This window comes from Chiloscyllium punctatum, chromosome 38 (assembly GCF_047496795.1).
Source record: "Chiloscyllium punctatum isolate Juve2018m chromosome 38, sChiPun1.3, whole genome shotgun sequence".
NCBI classification, from domain to species: Eukaryota; Metazoa; Chordata; class Chondrichthyes; order Orectolobiformes; family Hemiscylliidae; genus Chiloscyllium; species Chiloscyllium punctatum.
In genome coordinates, this window is record NC_092776.1 from 60,527,525 (window position 1) to 60,553,174 (window position 25,650).

Here is a 25,650-nt window from a genome sequence, read left to right on the forward strand (position 1 = left end):
AACTTTAATGTCTAACTGAACCTTACAGTCCCAAAAGCAATGTCAAAATACTGTAATATTGAATAAAGGGATTGTAATTTTAGACAAGCTACTACATATATTCTTTCAGAAGACAGTGAAGAACAGTGAGACAGGGATAGTGGATACACAAACAAGTTGCCCTGCTATGTAAAGTTTTCAAAGCAAAATGTATTAATTTCTTGCTATTGTACATATCTGAAAAGAAGACAAAATCCCTTTCATAGAGAGAAAGAGAAGAGTTGGCAGGTGAAAAAAGGAAGACAGAGGGACACAAAGAGAAAGAGACTAGTGAGCAAGATAGAGACAAAGCAACCTCTCCCTCAACTGTGTCATGGGTTCTTCACTGAGTTGCTAAACAAGTTCATCACATTCAAAGGGAAACTCTCAGATCTTTATGGAAACCACAAACTACTAAGATCCTTGCTGGACAGTCAAAATGATTTTTAAAAAAACACAAATATTTTCAAAGATATCCTGGGCAGCTATCTTCATCTCAAACGGATTAGGTATGAACTCCAACAGCAGGTGGCTTGTATTTATCCATTTTGTACTAACCACTATTCCAGACAGGAGTAACTCAAAAAGAGACCACCTATAAGCTGGATATCACTTCATACAGCACCATTTAAAATTAAGCCAAAGTCTTCATAAGTTGAACAAAAAAGGTAGAACGTTAACAGCAATAACAGACAGTGCCACAGTTACCACCAAGACAGAATATCCTGTAGCAAATCCATCCTAGTGAATCTGAACAAAGGTCACAGCTGGCTGATGTTTGGTCATTTTATTTTTAAAAAACTGTTTGGTAGGCTTTTGGTTTTTTTTAAAAAGCACATGGTAACTTTAAAGTCTGCATTTCTACACAGAAATCAACATTCTGTCCGATAACATTCAGGCTGCTGTGAGGCCATGCAGAGTTTATCAGAAGCATTCTTGGTGAATGATCAATAGCCCTCTCGTGTCCCCTGTAAGCAACAGGTCAATTGCCAGCTAAACACAAAATTAGAAAAACACAAGCACAGTCAACTCACCCGAAGCCACTCCATTCCCTCCACCTGGTAGCACCTCATTACTCCTCCTTTGAAGAGTTTGGGCTGTTGATATGGAACTACTTGACCATTCACTTTCCTTACTGGGTCCAGGAGGTGCTGAGAGTTATGGCGCACAGTCTGGGCTAGTCGGTCTTTGATGGCAAAATTGGAATCTTGACTTTTCTCAATATCTGCAGCTTCAAGCTTTTTGGGAGCTGTTACAGCCCCATTCTTTATTGGAAACGTTAAAAGAAAATGACAGAAATCAGAGTTATATATGGATGTCAGTTTAACATCATATATGTTAAACGGGAGTGCAACTAGTGAATATTTACACCATCCCTCAGCTAGTTACAAACTATTTTCACAGAGGGCTACATCTCAGAACTAAATGAGTTTGGCCCAGAATAGATTCAGCAAGCCACAGAGGTCTCTTAATTTTCCCTATTCTTGATCAGATAAAGCCACACTGTTGGGTCATTGAAAAAGAAATTTTACTCTACCACACCTAATAATGAGCTAGAAATCACTTCATTCAGTACCAACACCCCTCACATTGAGCCAGTAACTTGCATATCAAATGTGTAAGACCATGTTAGATAAAAGCAGATATACAAGGTTTACTCAACAACTGCTTTGAAGAATTGGAAAGTCAATTTTCTCTACTACTTGACCACATTCTCCTCTTGAAATAAACAGCCTTGTCCCAAAGAATGTTCATTGTGGGGGGGGGGGGGGGCACTGGTAGGTCTCCAGTAGCACAGAAAACATTAGCACATCACCCAAATATAATCCTATAATCCATTGTTCCAATATGTAAATTATGTGCATTCCTAAGAAATCACTAAATATGGAGCAAGGAAAGGGCTTCAGTTGATGTTCAAAATAAAAGGGCTACAAGGCTAGGCTCCAAATTTCGTACGAGCAGTTTATTTCATTTAATTTCTCAGATGGACTGAGAAACATATGTTGCAAGTATTATGCAAACAAGAGGACATCTAGCAGCAATGCACAAAAACAACTTCTGTCCTTATCCTATCCAGATTTACAAGTGTTTCTACTTCTATCTCCATGATTACAACACTACACAGAATTAACTTAGTAACTTACCTCATCTGTTCTAGCCTTTTTGACCCTTGACAAAATGTCCTAGAAAAAGCGAAAGTAAAATCAGCAGGATTTGTGACAGGTCTTAAATGCTTTTTTGCAACACGATGGCTCATTGGTTAGCACTGCTGCCTCACTGCTCCAGTGACCTAAGTTCAATTCCACACTCAGGTGACTGCGTGTGCAGTTTGCACATTCTTCCCAAGTCTGCGTGTGTTTCTGCCAGGTGCTCCAGTTTTCTCCCACTGTCCCAAGATGTGCAGGTTAGGTGGATTGGCCATAATGTCCCAGGATGCGCAGACTAGATGAATTAGCAACAGATATTATGGGGACAGGCTAAGGGGCTGGATCTGGGTGGGATGCTCTTTAAATTATTGCCGCAGACTCTTTATGCACTAGTGTTTCTATGATCTTGCTTTTACAGTGTAAAATAATAAAATAAGCAAATAAGAGATACTTAAGCATACACCTCCCACAAAAAGAGTGGAAAGCTTTTAAAATTTCTAATGGGGTTAATGCCAATTTAAGTAGCATGGTACCTTTTAGAGGTCAAGAATACATTAAAAAAAAACAATAGAAATGGACAGATCTAATAGTCCCATAGTTATTATTAAAATTCTAATAAATTACTGCAGTTGCTGCTAACTACACCAAAGGGATTTTAGTCCACATGGTGAGGACGTTGATGATCAAAAGAGAAAGAATGCTCAGTGGAGAAATTAAAATATAAATGTGGTAAGATGCAAGAATCTTAATGAATCACAATATAAGCAATGCATTTAACATGCAATCAGCAATAATTGATGATATAGGCAAAACGTTACAGCTTCTGCTAAAATCGTAGTTCCCCCATGATTAACACAGACAACATACGTGGTGAAGACATCATGAACTTTGTGAGAACTACAAGAGACCGGCAACAAAAAATAAAACCACTTAATGTTAAAAGCCGCCAGTTGACAGACAGGTGTATAGTGAACTGAAAGGAAACAGACAAGTGGAGGCTTTTGCATTGTTAGATTTGGCTAATTCAATTAAGAAATTCATGGGACACAGCAATGGCATTTATTGCCTGATCCTTGTGCCATGTCCACAGATACAGAGTGTAACTTCTTTAAAAAAAAGTTGTTATCCAATTACAATGTGATTGACAATTTCCACCATCCACAAAAACAGTAGGGACAGCCCAAAAACAAGTGAATTGCAGAGAGCAGACAGAGCATCACAGCTGGACAGCCCATTCAAGTTCACAAAAACAGAGAAAGTTAACAAGATGGCCGGCTAACAAAATGAAGAAGTGTCAAATAAAAGATCATCCAAGTGCACATTAACGGTTTCTCACTCCACAGATGCTGATTTACCAGTTCTGAATTTTCTGTCTGTACTTCAGATTTCCTTATCGCTTTGCGTTTCTACAAGAACAATGGCCTTGTTAAGCTAGCACTGGAACATTGATATAAATGGTCTCAACGTTTGTTAATATGCGTGTCTCTATGATTCTTTTATATTAAATGCACCCAATGAAGGGTGAAAGCAGTGACAGATATTTAACTCAGCCATCTAAGAGATCCACATGATTAAGTCTGCGACAGAATCCTGGAAGGGCTGCAGTGGAAAGAACTAAGACAGACATTATGGCTTCCTTCAATATGGATGACATCAAGACAAGAAACTAAATTACATGAAGTGGAACAGGTACATTACCTCCTTACTGATGTAATCAGACAGATTGTATGTTTCTTCTTCTCTTCCCCTTTTCTTCATTGCTTTTTAAAAAAAAATAAATCAGAAAGCAACATCCTTAATTAGCTGGTGTGCATCCTCCAAAATGCATGAAAGCAATATAACATTTATTATCTTTGAGGACATCACATGCTCAACCATATTGTAATGGTGGAAGTGATACATATTCCTAATTACATGAAGGAAAGTTATTTTTATCAATCATACTTATTCCAAAGATGAAAACTTAATCAAAGTTTGTGAGAAGATTTGTAGCTCGGGTGCTCGTTGTTGTGGTTCTGTTCGCCGAGCTGGGAATTTGTGTTGCAGACGTTTCATCCCCTGTCTAGGTGACATCCTCAGTGCTTGGGAGCCTCCTGTGAAGCGCTTCTGTCATGTTTCCTCCGGCATTTATAGTGGTTTGAATCTGCCGCTTCCGGTTGTCAGTTCCAGCTGTCCGCTGCAGTGGTCAGTTAATTGGGTCCAGGTCAATGTACACTCATCCACAGATTCAATCAATAAGCACATCAACCTGGACCCACTATACCGATCACTGCAACGGACAGCAGGAACTGACAACCGAAAGTGGCAGATTCAAACCACTACAAATGCCGGTGGAAAGATCACAGAAGCACTTCACAGGAGGCTTCCAAGCACTGAAGATGTCACCTAGACAGGGGACGAAACATCTGCAACAAATTCCCAGCTTGGCGAACAGAACCACAACAATGAAAGTATTGCGTCTAGTTTTGATCAACATATTTTGAGAACAGAACCACAGAAAATGCAAACAAAATTTACAAGGATGATACAGAGCTGCAGTTTTATGTGGAAGCTAAGAGTGAACAGCTCTTCTAAAAGAAAAGGCGGAGGGAAAATCTATGCTCTTAAATTAAGGAAGGCTTGGATACAATAAATTAAGACCACATGACCATAAGACACAGGAGCAGAAATTAGGCCATTCAGCCCAGAGTTTGCTCCACAATTCAAATCATGGCTGATAAGTTTCTCAACCCCATTCTGTCCGTAACCTTTGATCCGAAAGAACCTAACTCAAATCTTAAATACACTCAAATGACCTGGCCTCCACAGCCTCTTGTGGCAATGAATTCCAAAGATTCACCACTCTCTGGCTGAAGAAGTTTCTCCTTAACTCCATTCTAAGAAGTCTTCACTTTACTCGAAGGCTGTATCCTCGGGTCCTAGTCTCTGTTATCAATGGAAACACTTTCTCAACATCTACTCTGTCCAGGCCTTTCAATATTCTGCAAGTTTCAATTAGCTAGCCCCTCATCCTACTAAACTCCTTTGAATGTAGACCCAGAGTCCACAAGATGTTCCTCTAGTGTTAAGCTTTTCATTCCTGGGACCGTTCTCGTGAACCTCTTTTAAACACGTTTGAGGGCCAGTACATCCTCAGAAATGGGACATAAAACTGCACACAATACTTCAAAATAAGTCTACTTCACAAAGTCTTTAGGTGCAAAAGGCCATTTGGTCCATCATACCAGCACCATGTAATAGAAACAGTGCAATCTCCTGCACTCCTTTCTAATCCAATCCAAATAATCAACCAGTCCCCTCTTAAATGCCTCAATTGAAGCCGCTCCACCACATTTCCAGCCAGTGCATTCCAGACGTTACCTACTAGCAATGTGAAAATGCTTTTTCTCACCTCTACTTCAATTGCACATGACTTTAAATCAATGTAAGCTTTTTCTTTAAAAAGATTTGGTAACAAGTTCACCCTCCACCCTGTCTAGCCCACTCATTATTGCGAAAACCTTTACCAAATCTCCTCTCTGCCTACTCATCTCCAGGAGAACAGTCCTAACTTCTTCAATCTATCTTCATAGCTGAAGTTTCTTCTCCATAAAAGCATTTTTGTAGAGTGTTTCTACACTCTGATGCATTCCCATTTTTCCTAAAACACAAAGTGATATATACAACTGTACACGGTACAGCAGCTGAGGTCCAACGAATATCTTTACAAATTCAGCACCACCTTTACAAATTCAGCACTTGCTCTATGACTCTATTAATAAAGCTGAGAACACTGTATGGTTTAACTACTCTCTTCACTTGTTCCCCCCCCCCAACTTCATACAATCTGTGCACATATACACGCAGGTCCCTCTATTCCTGCACCCCCTATTTTGTATTCTCTTTCAATGTTCTTCTTACCAAAAGGCAAATCTCCAATCTCTCTGCATTGAACCTTCTCTGCCAGCTCTCCACCCATTCCACCAACCTGTCAAAGCCCTTTTGAAGTTCCAATTGACATCCTTACACAGTTCAACACACGAGGAGAAAGAAGAAATGCTAATCAGCCATGATTAAATAGCAGAGTGGACTCGATGGGCCAAATGGCCTTACTTCCACTCCTATTTCTTATAGTCTTAAGAATTTTGTTTACGCAGAAAGCAGCGAGAATGCAGAATTCACTTTTACTCATGGTTGACATGTATAATTTGGATGCATTTAAGGATAAGTTAAATAAACAAAGGAAAATAAATTGAGGATCATGCTGGCAGTAAGATGAAGGAATCAGATGGAGGGGAGTATTTGAACCAAATAGTTTATTTTTATGCTTAAGAATTGGTTCATTATAATTCAAAAAGAGATAGTGAATAAAAGTAAGTCAGACATAGCTTTACCTTCAAATAGAAATACAAGTTTTGGTATTGGTGCTGATATTCTCTTGGTACCCAGTGAGTTTTTACCACCAACATACACTTAATACTCTGCAGGAGATTAGATCTTCAGCGACACTGCCTCAATTTATGCTAATGAGTTACGAGTCTGCACACTGTTAACGTGCCTTTACAAGATTAGCAATTCCGCATTCTTGGATTAATAGAAATTGTATTATTCCAAATACAATTTGAAACACTAATTACCTGCAAGCTCCCCTCCAAGCCACTCACCATCCTGACTTGGGAAAAAAAATCTTTCACTGTCACTGGGTCAAAACCTTTGTATGCCCTCCCTAATGGCATTGTGAGTCAACCCATAGCAGGTGGAATGCAGTGGTTCAAGAATGCAGGACAAGAGTGAGGACTGCAGATGCTGGAAACCACCCCCTCCCCAACCTATCTCTCCACTCTGGAGGCTCCCTGCCTCCATTTCTGAAGAAGGGCTTTTGCCCAAAACATCGACTTTCCTGCTCCTCTGTTACTGCCTGACCTACTGTGCTTTTCCAGCGCCACTCTAATCTAGGTCCAAGAATGCAGCTCACCAACACTCCCTCAAAGGCAACTAGAAACAGCCAATAAAATGCCAGCCAGCGACACCCATATCCCACAAATGACTTTTTAATTGATTGTCAAATATTCAAAGTTATTTCACAAGACAGTTTAAAACAAATGTATACCTGTTTCAGTTTCTTGTACTGACTGGTTGTCCCCTTTCACCTGGGCACGAACAAAGTAGTGTTAAATTCATGGTTTTATTAGAAATCTCACTCTGGAAATTTAATTAATACGTCACAATTTCTTAAAAGCTTTACAAATTCAACACCAGCATTAAATTTCACCCAGTAATTTTAAAAAAATGGAAATCCCCCAAACCTTGCAACAACTGAACAAATTCCCTTTGCATCATGCCAAACGTCAGCCATACTCTGTCCTTGTGATAAAGGCTTCAAAATATCAAAAGATGCAAATTAACAATTAGGAAATGAAGCAGAAGAAAGTATTTTAGGGAGGAACAAATTACTGCACATGCTGGAGATCACAGCGGGTCAGACAGCATCCATGGAGTCAGCAAGATAACGCTGAATCTGGATGACTCTTCAGAGTTGAAGCAGTGTGGGCAGAACAGCATTGCAACTATAGTTTTGATGTGAGAAGTGAGGGTTGAGGTAGAGGGTAGTGAGTGCTTAGAGCTGGTAAAGAAAAGATGTTGATAGTTCAGGTTAAATGATCGGAATGTGAGAATGGCAGAACAATGGTATGTGTCTCCCGCCAGACGTGACAGCCAGTGGGGTGGGGTGGGGGAGGACAACAAATGATAGCAAGCTAAACAATTTAAGAAGTCTTCCACTCAATATTACGTCCACAAGGTTGTAAAGTGCCTAGTCTAAAGATGAGATGCTGTACTGAAAACAACAAAACTACACATACTGGGAGACCCCCATTTCCCCCATACCGGGTCATTTTAACACAGGTCTGTCCTCAGTATGTTGTAGTATACCAGTGAGTCTCAGCATAAACTCAGACTAGGCACTTTACAGCCTTATGGACTTAATTTGGAGTTCTTCTCTTTCTTTTACCTTGTTAGCATGTTCCCCCTCCCCCACTCCCGCTACCCCCCCAAAAAAATCCCACTTACTGTGCTTTCAACTCTGGGAGACACACTATTCTAACTTAGTCTGAACTATCAACATCTTTTCTTCACCAGCATGTTACACCCACGGGGCAGCACGGTGGCTCAGTGGTTAGCACTGCTGCCTCATACAACCAGGGACCCAGGTGCGATTCGACCCTCGGGCAACTGGCTGTGTGGAGTTCGCTCCCTGTGTCTGCATGGGTTTCCTCCAGGTGCTCTGGTTCCCTTCCACAGTCCGAAGATGTGCAGGCCAAGTGAATTGGCCATGCTAAACTGCCCATTAGTCAGAGGGAAATGGATCTGGGTGGGTTACTCTTCAGAGGGTCGGGGTGGACTTGTGGGGCCGAAGGGCCTGTTTCCACACTGTAGGGAATCTAATCTAATCACTACCTCCAAATCACTTAACCTGAACTCTTCTTAACCACACCTTCCAAAAGCTATAGCATAAATCCTAGGAGAAAGTGAGGACTGCAGATGCTGGAGATCATTCCTGATGCAGAGCTTATGTTCAAAACATCGATTCTCCTGCTCCTCAGATGCTGGCTGGCTGACTGTGCTTTTCCAGCACAACACTCTTCGACTCTTTAGCATAAATCCTATCCCCCCTTACACTTCACTTCAACTCTGATGAAGACTAATCTAGGCTGAAAATGTTAGCTTGCTCTCTCTCCACAAATGTTGTCTGGCTTGCTGTAATCTCCAGCATTTGTTATTGTCAAAGAAATTAGGGAATTGCCAGGGAGGTCACTTAACAAATAAAAGGAGTCCAATGAAGTAATTAAGGTTGAGTGCAAGAGGGAAATTGAATTGAAAAATAGAGGACAAGTGGAGTTGATCAATTAAAAAATGCAGTAGATTTGATGACTGTTTCTTAAAGGTTTATCTGTGACAGTATATATTATAAGAACCTTTCCATAGCACTCAACTACAATAATTCCCAACGTAAAGCTTTCAATCTATTACCACTTGAGTTGAAGCCAGCAGTTTTCTCTTTTTTTCGAGTTTTGCTTTTCTTTGCTGCTCCTGTTAAAAACAAAGACATCAACTATTTGGTAATCTAGTGCATCAAAGAAGGTATTTTATCTTGAGTATTCAACCACAATTTAAAAATACTAACATCACAGACAAATCCACTCTACCATCCAGGGTAAGATTTCAGCAATTGGCCCTTGGAAAGAAAGGATATCCTATCTTTTCTTCATCCTGTGCTGAAACCAGTCTCCTGCTTACAGTTAGCCACAAAGTGACCCGAAGTGCAATCCTGAAGTCTGATAGTCCTGGACTGAATTTAGTTCTGTCAGATCATACCTCTTTGCCAAACCTTACACTTTTAAGCAATCATCACTGAATAAGCAGTAGGTAAAAGGAGTGATAACTGATTACTGCCCTGCATATACAAGGGGGTATAAAACCAACTGTCTCACCTCGTACTATCTAACTCAGAGAACTGGTTTGAATGACTCCAAGTCATTGCAGGCAATGTCTTTATTCCCCAAAGATTAAAAGGCAACAAAATCATTACTATGTCATCATTCAGATTGATTAGACAAACCATCAAAAAAAATTGTAGCCCTAAACTTTCAACCTGATGTAGCAAAATCTTTCAAGTTTAAAGTTTCAAACTGAAATAGTTATGAGGCAGGTAACAGGACTTCAGTAAGGTGTTCGACAAGATTCCTCATGGTAGACTAGTTAGTAAGGCTAGATCTCATGGAATACAAGGAGAACTAGCCATTTAGACACAGAACTGGCTCAAAAGGTAGAAGACAGAGGAGGTGGTGGAGGATTGTTTTTCAGACTGGAGGCCTGTGACCAATGGAATGCCACAAGAATTGGTGCTGAGTCCACTACTTTATTTATGGAAATGATTTGGATATGAACACAGGAGGTATAGTTAGTAAGTTTGCAGATGACACCAAAATTGGAGGTGTAGTGGGCAGCAAAGAAGGCTATCTCAGAGTACAATGGGATCTTGATCAGATGGGCCAATGAGCTGAGGAGTGGCAGATGGAGTTTAATTTAGATGAATGAGAGATCCTGCATCTTGGAAAAGCAAATCAGAGCTGGACTTATACACTTACTGTAAAGGTCCTGGGGCAGTGTTGCTGAACAAAGTGACCTTGGAATGCAGTTTCATAGTTCCTTGAAAATAGAGTCGCAGGTAGATAGGATAGTGAAGAAGAAATTTGGTAAGCTTTCCTTTATTGGTCAGAGCATTGAGTACAGGAGTTGGGAGGTCATGTTGCGGCTGTACAGGACATTGGTTAGGCCACTTTTGAAATAGTGCATGCAATTCTGGTCTCTTTCCTATCAGAAGGATGCTGTGAAACTTGAAAGGGCTCAGAAAAGACTTAAGGATGTTGCCAGGGTTGGAATATTTGAGCTATAGGGAGAGGTTGGGGCTGTTTTCCTTGGAGCGTCAGAGGCTGAGGGGTGACCTTACAGAGGTTTATAAAATCATGAGGTGCATGGATAGGATAAACAGATAGATAAGGTCTTTTCCCTGGGGTGGGGTGTCCAGAACTAGAGGGCATAGGTTTAGGGTAAGAGGGGAAAGATATAAAAGGGACCTAAGGGGCAACTTTTTCACACAGAGGGTGATGCGTGTATAGAATGAGCTGCCAGAGGAAGTGGTGGAGGCTGGTACGATTATAGCATTTAAAAGGCATCAGGATGGGTATATGAATAGTAAGGGTTTAGAGAGACATGGACCAAATGCTGGCAAATGGGACTAGATTAAGATAGGATATCTGATTGGCATGGACGGGTTAGACTGAAGGGTCTACTTCCGTGCTGCATATCTCTATGACTCCATAATGGAATGAATACATAATTCTGTTTAGGACAGCACAGAACAAAAGTAGTTTACATGGTAGATTAAATCATGTGAGACCCTTAATCTATACAGCCCCTACCAGATTGTGGACCTTAAGCAACCCATTTCATCACCTTCCAGTAACTCTCCTCTGATATAATCTCCACCTAGCATTTAATCTCTTGCAAGGTGGAAGAGGGTAGTGCCTTCGAAGGTTATTTGAACACAAACAAAAAGCCAGAAATATATACCAAGCCTACCAGGCTATGACATGAAAATAAAACACATTGCAATCAATAATCCAATTTTCACTATTCATCCTTGGCTGACCAGCTCTAGGAAAAAGTGAGAACTGCAGATGCTGGAAAGTCAGAGTTGCCATCCACCTACCTTCACCCCACCCTCCTATTTATCTCTCAGCCCCCTTCCCCCTCACATTCCTGATGAGCAGCTTATGCCTGAAACATTGACACTCCTGCCTCAGACGCTGCCTGACCTGTTGAGTTTTGACTGGCTCTAGACAACTGCCCACCATACCGTTGCCTCCAAAAGGAACCAAATATAGACAGAGAAGCTACCTCCAGCTGCTGTTGTTCCATCTTAGTCAACAAGAACTTGGAATAGATGTTACTCTTCTCCAGTAAGTGCTGTAATCGCTTATAACGCATTTCACGCGAGTCCTTTTCCCAAAACATTTTGGCCTGGAAAATAAAATTGAGTCACTTCAGATATTTGAAATACTAATCTATACTGCAATTTATTTCTTGTTTCTATTAGCTCCTAATATTTTTTAGAATAGTAACCCTTTGAGTACAAATGAGTAATTTCATTCTCGCACCCATTCAACCAAAGCAGAAATATATACATATCACACTAAAATCAGAGACGTGGTCAGGTCCCATATGCTTTGCAGTCTTCATCATTTCATTTTGTTTCCTATGATATTAAGAATTGTCTAAAGATTGGCATCTAAGGATGTGAGAATTTAGAAGGATTGACACTTCTGGCTGATGATCGTAAGACAAACCTTTGCACTGCCATCTCATTACCACTATTATTTGGAGATGGGGGTTTCCATGGAGTCTTGTCCTCTAGGAAGCTGTTTAATTATCACTTCTCAGAACTATTGCCAGGACGTAGCACTTCGATCTGATCTACTGACTGTGAAGTCACATGGTCTTCTATAGCTGAGTCCTCAAGAAGGATTACACCCAAAACGTTGACTTCTCCACCTCCAATGGGATTGAGGTGCATAAGTTATTATCTATTTTTACATTTTCCAAAATTGCTAAATCCCCTGGGCTGGATGGGATTTATCCTAGGATTCTCTAGGAAGCCAGGGAGGAGATTGCTTTGATCTTTATGTCATCATTGTCTACAGGAATAGTGCCAGAAGACTGGAGGATAGCAAATGTTGCTCCCTTGTTCAAGAAAAGGAGTAGAGACAACCCTGGAAATTACAGACCAGTGAATTTTACTTTGGTTGTGGGTAAAGTGTTGGAAAGGGTTATAAGAGATAGGATTTATAATCATCGAGGAAAGAATAAGTTGATTAGGGATAGTCAACACCGTTTTGTGAAGAGTAGGTTGTGCGTCACAAACCTTATTGAGTTTTCTGAGGTGACTAAACAGGTGAAATAAGGGTAAAACAGTTGATGCGGTGTATGTGGACTTCAGTAAGGTGTTTGATAAGGTTCCCCACACTAGGTTATTGCATACAATACAAAGGCATGGGATTGGGGGTGATTTAGCGGTTTGGATCAGAAATTGGCTAGCTGAAAGAAGACACAGGGTGGTGGTTGATGGGAAATATTCATCCTATAGTTCAGTTACTAGTGGTGTACAGCAAGGATCTATTTTGGGGCCCCTGCTGTTTGTCATTTTTATAAGTGACCTGGATGGATGAGGGCGTAGAAGTTAGTAGAGGTTAGTAAATTTGCGGATGACACTAAGGTCAGTAGAGTTGTGGATAGTGACAAAGGATGTTGTAGGTTACAGAGGGACATAGATAAGCCACAGAGATGGGCTGAGAGGTGACAAATGGAGCTTAATGCGGAAAAGTGTGAGGTGATTCACTTTGGAAAGAGTAACAGGAATGCAGAGTACTGGGTTAATGGCAAGATTCTTTATAGTGTAGCTGAACAAAGAGATCCTTGAAAGTTGGTAGGGTTGTTAAGAAGGCACATGGTGTGTTAGCTTATATTGGTAGAGGGATTGAGTTTCGAAACCACATTTGGAGTATTGTGTACACTTCTGGAAGGATGTGGAAACTTTGGAAAAGGTTCAGAGGAGATTTACTCAGATGCTTCCTTGAATGGAGAGAAGGTCTTATGATGAAAGGCTGAGGGACTTCAGGCTGTTTTTGTTAGAGAGAAGAAGGTTGAGAGGTGACTTAATTGAGACATGTAAGATAATCTGAGGGTTAAATAGGGTGGAGAGTGAGAGCCTTTTGTCCTCGGATGGTGATGGCTAACACGAGGGGACATGGATTTAAATTGAGAGGTGATAGATATAAGACAGATATCAGAGGTAATTTCTTTACTCAGAGAGTAGTAGGGGCATGGAACACACTGCCTGAAACAATAGTAGGCTCACCAACTTTAAGGGCATTTAAATGGTCATCGGATAGGCATATGAATGAGAATAGAATAGTGTAGGTTACATGAGCTTCAGATTGGTTTCACAGGTTGGCGCAATATCAAGGGCTGGAGGGCCTGTACTGCACTGTATTATTCTATGTTCCTGATACTACCTAGCTCGCTGTGTGCTTCCAGCCTCTTTTCTTTTACTCCACACTGATCCAACTCCCTCAGAGGCAGCTCTCAGTATGAACAGAACCCCTGACACTCCTGTTTATGTTTTTCCTTTTTTCTTTATATTTTCCCCAGCACTCATGTTGTGTGTGTGCGCAAATGTGAGACACTGTGAAAGACACAAGGTGTACAAATCTTTCCAGCCTCTTGCCAGTTTACTTCCATAGTTTAGCATGCATGTAGTCCTGTGTCATATCTTAACTGGCACCTTTTTAGATATGCCTGATGACAACATGCCTTCCTGCACTTTCAATGAAACCAGGGTTATTTCCGTGGCTTGACAATAAAGGTATAATGAGAGATATGAATAATTACAAAAGGATACAGACTGCAGTCAAATATAATTCATCTGCTGGACTACATGGTGTTGTGGATTCCCAGATCTGTGTTGAACCTGTCCCAGTTAGCATGGTGGTAGTGCCACAGCAAAGTGATAGATTGTGCCCTCAGGTTTTCAACTTCACCGGGACTCTGCTATGATTACTCCCACCAATATGGTGGAGGACGAATGCACTGTTAGGCAGATTGGTGACATGAGTCCTGGTTACTTGATTCTCTCAGTCAGTCCTATAGAACTCAGCCAGCTTAGTCAGTTGTGATACTACTGAATCACTCGTGGTAATGAGCAAGTTCTTAGAGTACGTTTTGTGTTTGTTATGGTTCCTTCAGAATACTGACTCACCAGTTGAAGGAAAGTAGATGTTAGCATCTCACTTCAATGGTTAATGCGTAAATTTTCTTTCCAGACATTATCTCAACTGTCCTGCTTATTAATATCATGGTCTTGCTGTTATATTTGTGAACATTTCAATTTACAGTCTACTTCAGAGGAAAGAAATCCAACTTAGTTTGTATTTCTGAACTTAAACTTCCAATATCATAAATACCATTTCATTTCAATCTTCACTCCCCAAACATAGCAGTTACATTATGGGATGGAATGAGTTTAAAGGGAGCAGTCCTGTGTGCAGCACAAGCAGCAGACCTGCTGGGTTAAAAAAGCCTGTGCTGCAAGACTATGAATTCTACACAGCTTTGCTGCAGCAACCACAGCCGCAGACTACTGTAACGTAAACAAACCTGTTGCATCAGCTTTCTCTCCTCCTCCTGTCCTTCTTTCTCCAGTTGCCTTTCCTCTTCCAACATACTGGCTGTTATGATCTCATTTACTTCAGGCTCAGCCATCTCACTAGACTCTGAAAGGAAACAAAGGCCAGAGCACTGATTTAATTGAATACAAATACCCTACCTGTTGCTCAATAAAGTCACTGTAAATGAGCTCCCAAGCCACGCATAATAAAGAATTCCCAGTTTGATAAGTTAGAGCCCAGGTGTCCTTGGTGAAGGAGCATGCGGTCTCCACCAACAACCTGGAGTTGTTCAGGGAGAGGTGGGAGCCGCAGGGAGTGGAGTGCATTATTTCCCCCTCCAACTCTATTTTGATTTAGTCCTTACCCTCCCCTTCACTGTTTTGATCACACAGCATTGCCCTTTGATGTGAAGGGCAGTGCTTGTCACTGGCTACTCGGGTGTTTTCCTATCTTCCTGGTGGTGGAAATTGAATAAAGATTCATGCACTTTGTGTCTTTCACTGTGTCTCGCACCTACACACACACACCATGGGTGCAGGGGAAAAAAATAAGCACTACCGCACTTAGGCGGTAGTGTGGGGGTTTAATTAAAAAAATTTTTTTTAAAAATAAATAAAGAGGGGATAGCATTGCCCTTTGATGTGAAGGGCAGAAAAAAAAACAAAAAAAAAAGAATTCCCAGTTTGATAAGTTAGAGCCCAGGTGTCCTTGGTGAAGGAGCATGCGGTCTCCACCAACCTGGAGTTGTTCAGGGAGAGGTGGGAGCCGCAGGGAGTGGAGTGCATTATTTCCCCCTCCAACTCTATTTTGATTTAGTCCCTGCCCTCCCCTTCACTGTTTGATCACACAGCATTGCCTTTTTTGTGAAGGACATTGCTTCGTACACCTTGCGTCTCACACCTGCACACACAAATTTAAAAAAACGATTAAAAAAAATTAAAGAATTCCCAGTTTGATTCTGTTGAATGGCCTGAGATACCATATTATACTCAACTTTGCAGGGAAAGGAATGCCGGGGGCGGGGGGGTTCATCACAATAAGCAATTGCACACTCTTCCATAAAGGGAACAAAAGAACAACTTCTGAAGTCCATCAATGATCATTCGCTCAATTTACACAAGAATGACTACGCAATTAGGATACTCAAAGTTCCCACACAAAGGCAAAGCCTCACAGTAGCCCAACAGCCTGTAGCCCAATTCCAGCTGGAGAAACAGCACTTTTTTTCTACCTCAGCACCAGTCTTCTGGACTCAGTGCTAATTTCAACAGTTCACTTCCTGCCCACTGCCTGTATGTTTCATATTACTTCTTTCAACCAGAGCTGACCGTTATTCTGTTTTTAACATTAACACTGACCCATCATATACTGCTTCTCCACTGTTACTCTTTGCCTTTTGTTCTGACAGCTTTGATCTCTTAACTCCCAATATTTCTCAGACATTGTCTTGTATTCCATTTACCCTGTGCACCATACATCCACTCCAACTCCACCCCTTTTGAGAGATTAAAAAGCACATTTATAACTTTTATCAGTTTCAAAGAAGGACATCATTCAATTGAAAACATTGACTGTTTTCCTTCACTATTTCTTCTTCAATATGGCCAGATCAGCTGTTTCTACAGCAGTTAATAACTGTCTGTGTGTAGTTTGCACATTCTCCCTGCGCCTGCGTGGGTTTCGTCCAGATGCTCCAGTTTCCTCCCACAATCCAAAGATGTGCAGATTAGGTGAATTGGCCATGCTAAATTGACAGTAGTGTCAGGGATGGGTAGGTTAGGTGTATTAATCAAGGGTAAATGTAGAGTAAAATAGGTCTAGGTGGGATACATTTCAGAGAGTCAGTGTGGATTTGCTAGGCTGGAAGGGCCTGTTTCCACACAGTAGGGATACTATACATTAAAACTATCAGAAACAAAACAAAGTGTGCTGGAAAAACCTCAGATTCTGGCAGTATATCTGTGGAGAGTAGTCAGAGTAACACTTCAGGTCCAGGTGACTCTTCTTCAGTTCAGACATTTATCCAGCAATTTGTTTTAATTCTCCAAATTTTTCTGACTTTATTCCACATCTTGTTGATCTGTACCATTTGTAGAGGCAAAACAGTTACCTGCCAACTGGTTTCCACCAGGGCCTGCCAATAAAGCAGTGAATTCTGATCATGGGTATCATCAATTTATGATGATTCCTGAAGGGCTTATACCCGAAATGTCGATTCTCCTGCTCCTCGGATGCTGCCTGGCCTGCTGCGTTTTTCTAGCACCACAATTCTCAACTATCATCAATTTATTGCCTAGTTCAGTGATTCCTCCTGTAAACAGTTTGTGCTGAACATTAATAAAAGCAGGAAATGCCAGAAAAAATATCCAGGTCTGGCAGCATACATGGAGACAGAAAGAGTCAACCTTTCAAGTCAAGGATTTTCCTCCACAATTGAAGGATGATAGTTTGAAGCAAATGAAAAGGGGAAAGCTGTCAGAACAAAAGGCAAAACTGAAAAGATTTTGTCTTTTGTACTAGAAGGCTAGTGATGATTGTTGCACTAAAAAAAGACTTGCCTAATTGGCAGAATAATCAACAATTTCATCCAAACTGAACTAGGATTGCTTAGCACTCAAAAACAGAAAGAAAAAAGTGCCCCATTAACCAGCAGTAACACCTTTAGTACTGAAAAAAAGACCAGTATGGAGAAAAAGTTCACTGCATGTCATAATTTAAAGGTGACTCATTTGTACCTATTGTAAAGAGACAAAAAAACTCTTTAGAGACAACAAATAATTACCAGCTATTTCAGAATGTCAGGAAACATTTCAACATCAACATAATGTGAAGTTTGTAATCAACACCAATCTAATAGAATACATTAAAACAATCAATCACAAAAAGAGGCTCTGTATAGGCACAAGCTGCACCAAAAAGTAAGCACCCTGAAACATTTCCAATGAGTAAGTAATACGAAATTTAATCTAGTTATATAAGTGACAAAGTTACTCATTTTTTTAAAATCAAAGTTTTAAAATGAATTATAAAGGAGGAGGAGAGAGACAGACAAACAGATAGGGCACAGTAGACATAATAGGGCCAGCAGGGACAAACAAGGCAGAGAAAGTGAGGACTGCAGATGCTGGAGATCAGAGTTGAGTGTGGTGCTGGAAAAGCACAGCAGGTCAGGCAGCATCTGAGGAGCAGGAGAATCGACGTTTCGGAACAAACAAGGTGGCCAGGACCAGAGTAAAGCAGAGAGCGCAGGAGTGCTGCAAGTGTGGTGAAAGCTAGAGATGGAAAGAGATCTGCAACCTAGGATAAAAATATTAAAATTGAAAAGGTGCTGAACTTAATCCCAATTGACAATTCAGAGGGGGAAGTAGAATTTAAAGTGAACATACAGTACTTAACACTGCTCTCTTCACAACAGTATGCTGATCTACCCAAATGTGGCCAAACTAATTAACAGGCAACATAGACTGAAGCACTCTGATTTTAGTGTTGCAGAGCAGTCAGCCAATCAGTATTCAGTTCAGAATTACATTAACTTATCCAAGGATCCTGTCTGAAAACGATAAATTGGCAACTTGTGGCCTGTACACAGAAAGCTGCGACCAGCGTTGCTGACTGAATTTTACAGCAAAAACAACCCACAGATGGAGGTGTCACTGCAAAGATAAAAGGTAGACACTTTTCGGAGTGCCACTCAACCTACCCGGGGCTGAACTGGGGTCCAACAGCTTCTGCTCCGCGCTGAGGTTCATTTCCAGACAACAACTGTTTGGTTCACCTTCAAAGACAGTGAAACGGGAATGTTAAACTAGAAACCGACACACACCGGGAACGGAGGGTAGAGGGTCAAGGAAGAAAAGGACCAGAGAGAGAGAGGGGGAGGGGGGGGAGGCGATGTGTTCCTGGGGCTGGGCTACCCTCCTCACTCGGCCATTCAGCCCCAAAGGAACAACCCGAACCGGCCTCACCAGTCAGCCTGGATCCTCACACCCACTATCTCTACCTCCCCCCTCTCCGGCTCTTACTCTCTCGGTCCCTCGGTGCCGGGAATATTTTCGCGCCAACGTTTCGGCCTGATCCACCTGAGGAGCTCAGGTTCCAGGGGGGATGGAGTCCCCCTGACAGTCCAGTGGGACCTGCCCAGATTTATCATGCACATCACTAAAATCACTTTCATATTATCAAAGGTAAATTCACGACCTCGCTCCTTCCGCCAGGATGTCGGTTTGTGTGACTTACATTCATTCGCACGACCCTCGCGGCCCCCCCCGTTTCTTTCGACCACATGGAAAATCCCAGTTACAAAACCATGTGTTGCCGGAGCGCGCACGCTGGCCTGGCAACAGAGGAGGAGGCACGCACGTTAGCCTTGCGGGGGGGGGGAGGGGTGGGGGCACGCACGTTGGCCTGGTAACGGAGGAGGCACGCACGTTAGCCTTGCGGGGGGAGGGGTGGGGGCACGCACGCTGGCCTGGCAACAGAGGAGGAGGCACGCACGTTAGCCTTGCGGGGGGGGGAGGGGTGGGAGGGGTGGGGGCACGCACGTTGGCCTGGCAACGGAGGAGGCACGCACGTTGGCCTTGCGGGGGAGGGGTGGGGGCGCGCACGTTGGCCTTGCGGGGGAGGGGTGGGGGCGCGCACGTTGGCCTGGCAACGGAGGAGGCACGCACGTTGGCCTTGCGGGGGAGGCGGAAGCGGAGGCAGGGTTGATGATGTTGGCGGTGTGAGGCCCTGCACCAGTATGGCGGTTTGTAGGTGATTACTGCTGAAGATTCAAACTGGATGGGGCAGGCTGTGGTCGCCGAACTTACAAAACTCAAAATAGAAACTGAGTGGACAAGGATGGAATTGACAACTGTCCTTCTGTGCGTCTTTGATTTTGATTTGATTTATTGTGTTACATGTACTTAAGTAAAGTGAAAAGTTTAGTTGTGCGACCAGTACGGCCAGATTGTAGCAAACAAGGACATGTAGGTCATAAAGTTAACAATCACACAACACCAGGTTATAGTCTAACAGGTCTAATTGGAAGCAGTAGCTTTCGGAGCGCTGCTCCTTCATCAGGTGGTTAAAGGAGCGTCGTTCCGAAAGCTACTGCTTCCAATTAAACCTGTTAGACTATAACCTGGTTCTGTGTGATTTTTAACTTTGCATACCCCAGTCCAACACCAGCAGGTCATAGGGTGTTTCGACAGAGCAAAGCATACAGGTTACAGCATACAGGCACATGAGGTACACCAAACAAGATCAACATTAACCTGTCAGGCCTGCATGTGACTCCTGACATGTGGTTTCCTCAAATGGCTTTGCAGTATTCATTTGTGTCAATACTCACCTGTCTATTATTTTACAATCTTTACTTCTATTAATATGTTGAATAGCATACAGAAGAAGTACTGAAGCTGACAAGGTCACAATAAAATTTGTGTCCATCAAAGTGCCCATTACCAAGAGTGGCTTTGTTCTGCTACTACTGAGTGAGATGGAGGCCTGAAGGACAGACCTGTCAGACTAGGCATCTGATTGGTAGTGATAGAGCATACAAGAGTAAAAAATCTACTTGACCTTTACCGCACCAATCAACCTAGTTATTGATGGTCTTCATAGTAGTGACAAATGTGCAGTCTTGTGGACATGAAATCATATCTTTATACTACATGGATGTGAGCATAAGAGATATAGTTAGTAAGTTTGCAAATGACACCAAAATTGGAGGTATTATGGACAGCGAAACAGATTGCCTCAGATTACAACAGGATCTCGATCAGATGGGCCAATGGGCTGAGAAGTGGCAGATGGAGTTTAATTCAGATAAATGCGAGGTGCTGCATTTTGGGAAAGCAAATCTTAGCAGGACTTATACACTTAATGGTAAGGTCCTAAGGAGTGTTGCTGAACAAAGAGACCTTGGAGTGCAGGTTCATAGCTCCTTGAAAGTAGAGTCGCAGGTAGATACGATCGTGAAGAACGTGTTTGGTATGCTTTCCTTTATCGGCCTTTATTGAGTACAGGAGTTGGGAGGTCATGTTGCAGCTGTACAGGACATTGGTTAGACCACTGTTGGAATATTGCATGCAATTCTGGTCTCCTTCCTATCAGAAAGATGTTGTGAAAGCCTTCTTAACAGCACTACCCACCTGGATGGCAACCTTCAGGGATCTATGTACTTGGACTCCAAGATCCCTCTGTACATCCACACTACCAAGAATCTTTCCATTGACCCAGTACTCTGCCTTCCTGTTATTCTTCCCAAAGTGCATCACCTCACATTTAGCTGCATTGACCTCCATTTGCCACCTCTCAGCCCAATTCTGCAGTTTATCCAAGTCCCCCTGCAACCTGTAGCACTCTTCCACACTGTCCACTACTCCACCGACTTTAGTGTCGTCTGAAAAGTTCCTAATCCATCCACCTATGCCTGTGTCTAAGTCATGTATGAAAATGACAAACAGCAGTGGTCCCAAAACAGATCCTTGTGGCACACGACTAGTAACCGGATAAATAGAAAAAGTCTTTTCCCTGGGGTCAGGGAGTCCAGAACTAGAGGACATAGGTTTAGGGTGAGAGGGGAAAGATACAAAAGAGACTTAAGGGGCAACCTTTTCATGCAGAGGGTGGTACGTCTATGGAATGAGCTGCCAGAGGAAGTGTTGGAGGCTAGTACAATTGCAACATTTAAAAGGCATTTGGATGGGTATATGAATAGGAAGGGTTTGGAGGGATATGAGCCGGGTGCTGGCAGGTGGGACTAGATTGGGTTGGGATATCTCGTCAGCATGGATGGCTTGCACCGAAGGGTCTGTTTCTGTGCTGTACATCTCTATGACTCTACCTTTGTCATGCAAAATTACACAGATTCAGAACAAGGTTTAGTGGGCCACAGACACAGCAGAATTCCAGTCAATTGTAGTCTGTAACATCATGGCCTGACATTTACCACAGTCTATTTGAGCCATAAAGCCAAGAGACCAAACCTAGTTCAGTAAAGAATATAGGAAGGTATACAAGGAGCTGAATCAAATATTCCTCAAAATGAAATGTAAAATTGGCAAAGATAAAGCACAGAACTACATAATCCTAAACAGCTGAGGCAACATACAATATGTAGAGCTAAGCAATCCCGCAACAAATAGATCAGATCAAAACCCTGAAGTCATGCCAATAGTACATGCTGATATAATTAAATACCTATAACTGGAGGACAAGGCTTCGTGACCACTGAGATCAATGATGGTGGAACACAGCACATCAGTGTAAAAGAAAAGGATGATAGTTCTGCAACTATTGAAAGTCAGAAGTGCCGAGTAGATGATCTATCTTGACCTCCTCTTGAGATTCTCAACATCACGCTTGCATCATCAGTCGATTCAATTCACTTCATGCAAAATCAAGAACTAGTTAAATATGTCATTATGGCCTGACAACATTACAGCAAAGACTTGTACTGCAGAACTAGCCAAGCTGTACTAATATAGCAACACTAACATCTATCTCGCAATATGGAAAATTCCCAGAATGTATTATTACCCCATTTGTCTATTCTGGAACATCAATAAAGTAATGGAAGGTGTTATCAACAGTGCAATCAAGCAGCACCTGCTCAGCAATAGCATGCTCAGTTTGGGTTCTACCAGCAGCACTCAGCTCCTTACAGCTTTGGTCCAAACATGTACAACAGTACTGAATTCCAAAAGTGAAGTGAGACTGACTGCCCTTAACATCAAGGAGGAGAAAGTGAGGACTACAGATGCTGTCCACCCCAGTCCAACACCAGCACCTCCACATCATCCAAACCTATAAACAGGAGAAAATGTAAGTAGCATTTACAAGACGGGTCAGAACAGAATGCCTGCAGCCAATGGGAAATATTGAAAGGTTCAGGCATTAAATCATTTCAGATTAATAAAGGTTATATTCCAACAGGGGAAATGCTGTTGTGTGGTGACTGGATTAATGAAGGGATAATGATGCAGTACACAATAGTTTTAATTTAACACAGTGTTGTAAGTTAATGTTAATAGTGTTAAAAACAAGTTTTATTGTCTTCAGCATTTCTGGCCTGTCAGATACTTCCCATACCCCGATATGATCCTCAGGCTAAAAAGCTTGACAATCCCTGGCATGGAATATCAGAAGTGATCAATACAAATAGCTCAAATACTTTCAAACAAAATAGAGAAAGAATTAGAAGAAATGTGTAAAGCCAAGATGAGGCACATAGAATTTAAGAAGCTTTCTGTAACATAATCACAAAGCAATCCAATAGGAAATTCAGAGGGTAACTTGCAACCTCATAGAGTGGATGAGACATAGTAAAGATGTACTGAAGGGGAGATTCAGCGAGCATGTGAGGGAGAAGGGACGATTATGAACCAGAGTGACCAAACAAAGTAAGGTACACTTCAGTAGTTCAGAGATTAGGGATAAAAGGTTGGTCGTCATTGACTTAACAGAAGAAAAATCGTGGACAGGAGTAATTTAAGAAGACACCTCGCTGCCACATTCTTCAAGGTAATTAGGGATGGGTAATAAATGCTGGCCAATAACATCCCACTCACCCAGTGAATGAATCAAAATTCTACAAAACCATGGTCTTTGCAATAAATCACATAAGAAATACATTACTTCCAATCTACCTTCTCCAACCTCATTTCCACTCTCTAACAACAAACACATACCTCTGCCCAAATCCTGTGCACTGATAAAAATAACTCAGAAGTCCCTCTACTCCTTTCTTCCTGGGTCTACTGAACACCCACACCACATCCTGCCCAGCTCCCAAACCTGCCAATAATGCTACTGTGGCTTTACTCACAGACTGCTATGGCCACCATATTCAAGGCCTTCTGGTCCCCAGAAGTACAAAATAACCACTGGTTAAATGTTGGTTTCTCATTGAGTATGTTCTGATCCTGGTGGAGTCCAATCGGAACTATATTACTGAAAACATACAAGGAAGTCAAGAAACTGGATTGTTTTTAGCTTTTACTTAAACATTTAATCCAAAATCAATATAAATTAATGGGCAAATTGCAATGGATATAAATAATAAATTGCACAATTAATAGAATTTCAATAAATGCAAGGTGCTACGTTTTGGAAAAGCACATCAGAGCAGGACTTATACACTTAATGGGAGAAAGTGAGAACTGCAGATGCTGGAGATTAGAACCCTGATGAACAGCTTATGCTTGAAATGTTGACTCTCCTGCTCCTCGATGCTGCTTGACTGGCTGTGCTTTTCCAGCTTTTCCAGCACCACACTTAACTCTTATGCACTTAATGGTAAGGTTCCGGGGAGAGTTGCTGAACAAAGAGACGTTGGAGTGCAAGTTCATAGTTCCTTGAATGTGGTGTTGCAGGTAGATAGAATAGTGCAGAAGGCATTTGATATTCTTGTCTTTATTGGTCGGTGCATTGTGTATAGGAGTTGGGCGGTCATGTTACAGCTGTGCAGGACTTTTGGATGATTGCATGCAATTCTGGTCTCCGTCCTATAGGAAGGATGTTGTGAACCTTTAAAGCGTCCAGAAAAGATTTACAAGGATGTTGCCAGAATTGGAGGGTTTGAGCTACAGGGAGAGACAGAATAGGCTGGAGCTATTTTCACTGGAGTGTTGGAGGCTAAGGGCTTATAGACGCTTATAAAATCATGAAGGGCATGGATAGCATAAATAGGCAAGGTCTTTTCCCCAGGGCGGGGGTGTCCAAAACTAGAGGGCATTGGTTTAAGATGAGAAGGGAGAGATATAAAAGGGACCTAAGGGGCAACTTTTTCATGCAGATAGTGATGCATGTATGGAATGAGCTGACAGATGAAGTGGTGGAGGCTGGTACAATTACAATATTTAAAAGGCAACTGGATGGGTAGATGAATAAGAAGGGTTTAGATTCGATTCCCTACAGTGTGGAATCAGGCCCTTTGGCCCATCAAGTCCACACCGACACTCTGAAGAGTAACCCACCCAGACCCATTTCCCTCTGATTAATACACCTATCACTATGAGCAATTCAGCATGGCCAATTCACCTAGCCTGCACATCTTTGGATTGTGCGAGGAAACCGGGGCACCAGCAGGAAACCCACGCAGACCCAGGGAGAATGTGCAAACTCCATACAGACAGTCGGCCGAGGCTGGTATCAAACCTGGGTCCCTGGTGCTGTGAGGCCGCAGTGCTAACCACTGTGTCACCGTGCCGAGGAATATGGGTCAAATGCTGGCAAACTGGACTAGATTTATATAGGATATCTGGTCTGCATGGATGAGTTGGACTGAAGTGTGTGTTTCCATGCTGTGTATCTCTATGACTCTGTAAGGAGCCATGTAGAGACGTAACAGAAAATAACGGGCAGCCTCTGAATGTAGAGTGTAGAAACAGGGTCTGAAAGTGAGGACTGCAGATGCTGGAGATTAGAGTTGAGTGTGTGGTGCTAGAAAAGCACAGCAGGCCAGGCAGCATCCGAGGAGCAGGAGAGTTGACGTTTCGGCCAAAAGCCCTTCATCAAGAATGAGGCTGTGAGCCAAGGGGCTGGTTTGATAAGTAGGTGGGTCTCGGGGGGGAGGTAGCTGATAGATGGATGGAAGTGGGGGCAATGATGATAAGTCGGAGAGGAGGGTGGAGCAGATAGGTGGGAAGGAAGGTGAACCAGTAGGACAGGTCATGAGGGTGGTGCCGAGTTGGAAGATTGGATCTGAGATGAGGTGGGAGGAGGAGAAATGAGAA

The 25,650-nt window shown here is 42.2% G+C and overlaps 1 protein-coding gene across 3 annotated transcripts in view; it reads right to left on the reverse strand.

The window, feature by feature from the left end:
* The window catches only part of hells (helicase, lymphoid specific), a 62,415-nt gene extending 43,124 nt beyond the window's left edge, over window positions 1-19,291 (reverse strand). Inside the window, exons 1-9 of one of the 3 annotated variants that reach the window (XM_072557977.1) lie at window positions 19,166-19,291; window positions 18,630-18,704; window positions 14,919-15,034; window positions 11,604-11,726; window positions 9,174-9,233; window positions 7,255-7,294; window positions 3,864-3,925; window positions 2,163-2,201; window positions 1,053-1,283 (exon numbers count right to left, since the gene is read on the reverse strand). In XM_072557977.1, the coding sequence (XP_072414078.1) occupies window positions 1,053-1,283; window positions 2,163-2,201; window positions 3,864-3,925; window positions 7,255-7,294; window positions 9,174-9,233; window positions 11,604-11,726; window positions 14,919-15,034; window positions 18,630-18,678 (720 nt within the window). In that variant the 5' untranslated portion in view covers window positions 18,679-18,704; window positions 19,166-19,291. Of the gene's footprint in view, window positions 1-1,052; window positions 1,284-2,162; window positions 2,202-3,863; window positions 3,926-7,254; window positions 7,295-9,173; window positions 9,234-11,603; window positions 11,727-14,918; window positions 15,035-18,629; window positions 18,705-18,894; window positions 19,012-19,165 lie in introns of those variants that run through there. The other 2 variants (XM_072557976.1, XM_072557975.1) reach the window with 2 other exon arrangements.
* Window positions 19,292-25,650: the final 6,359 nt, after the last annotated feature.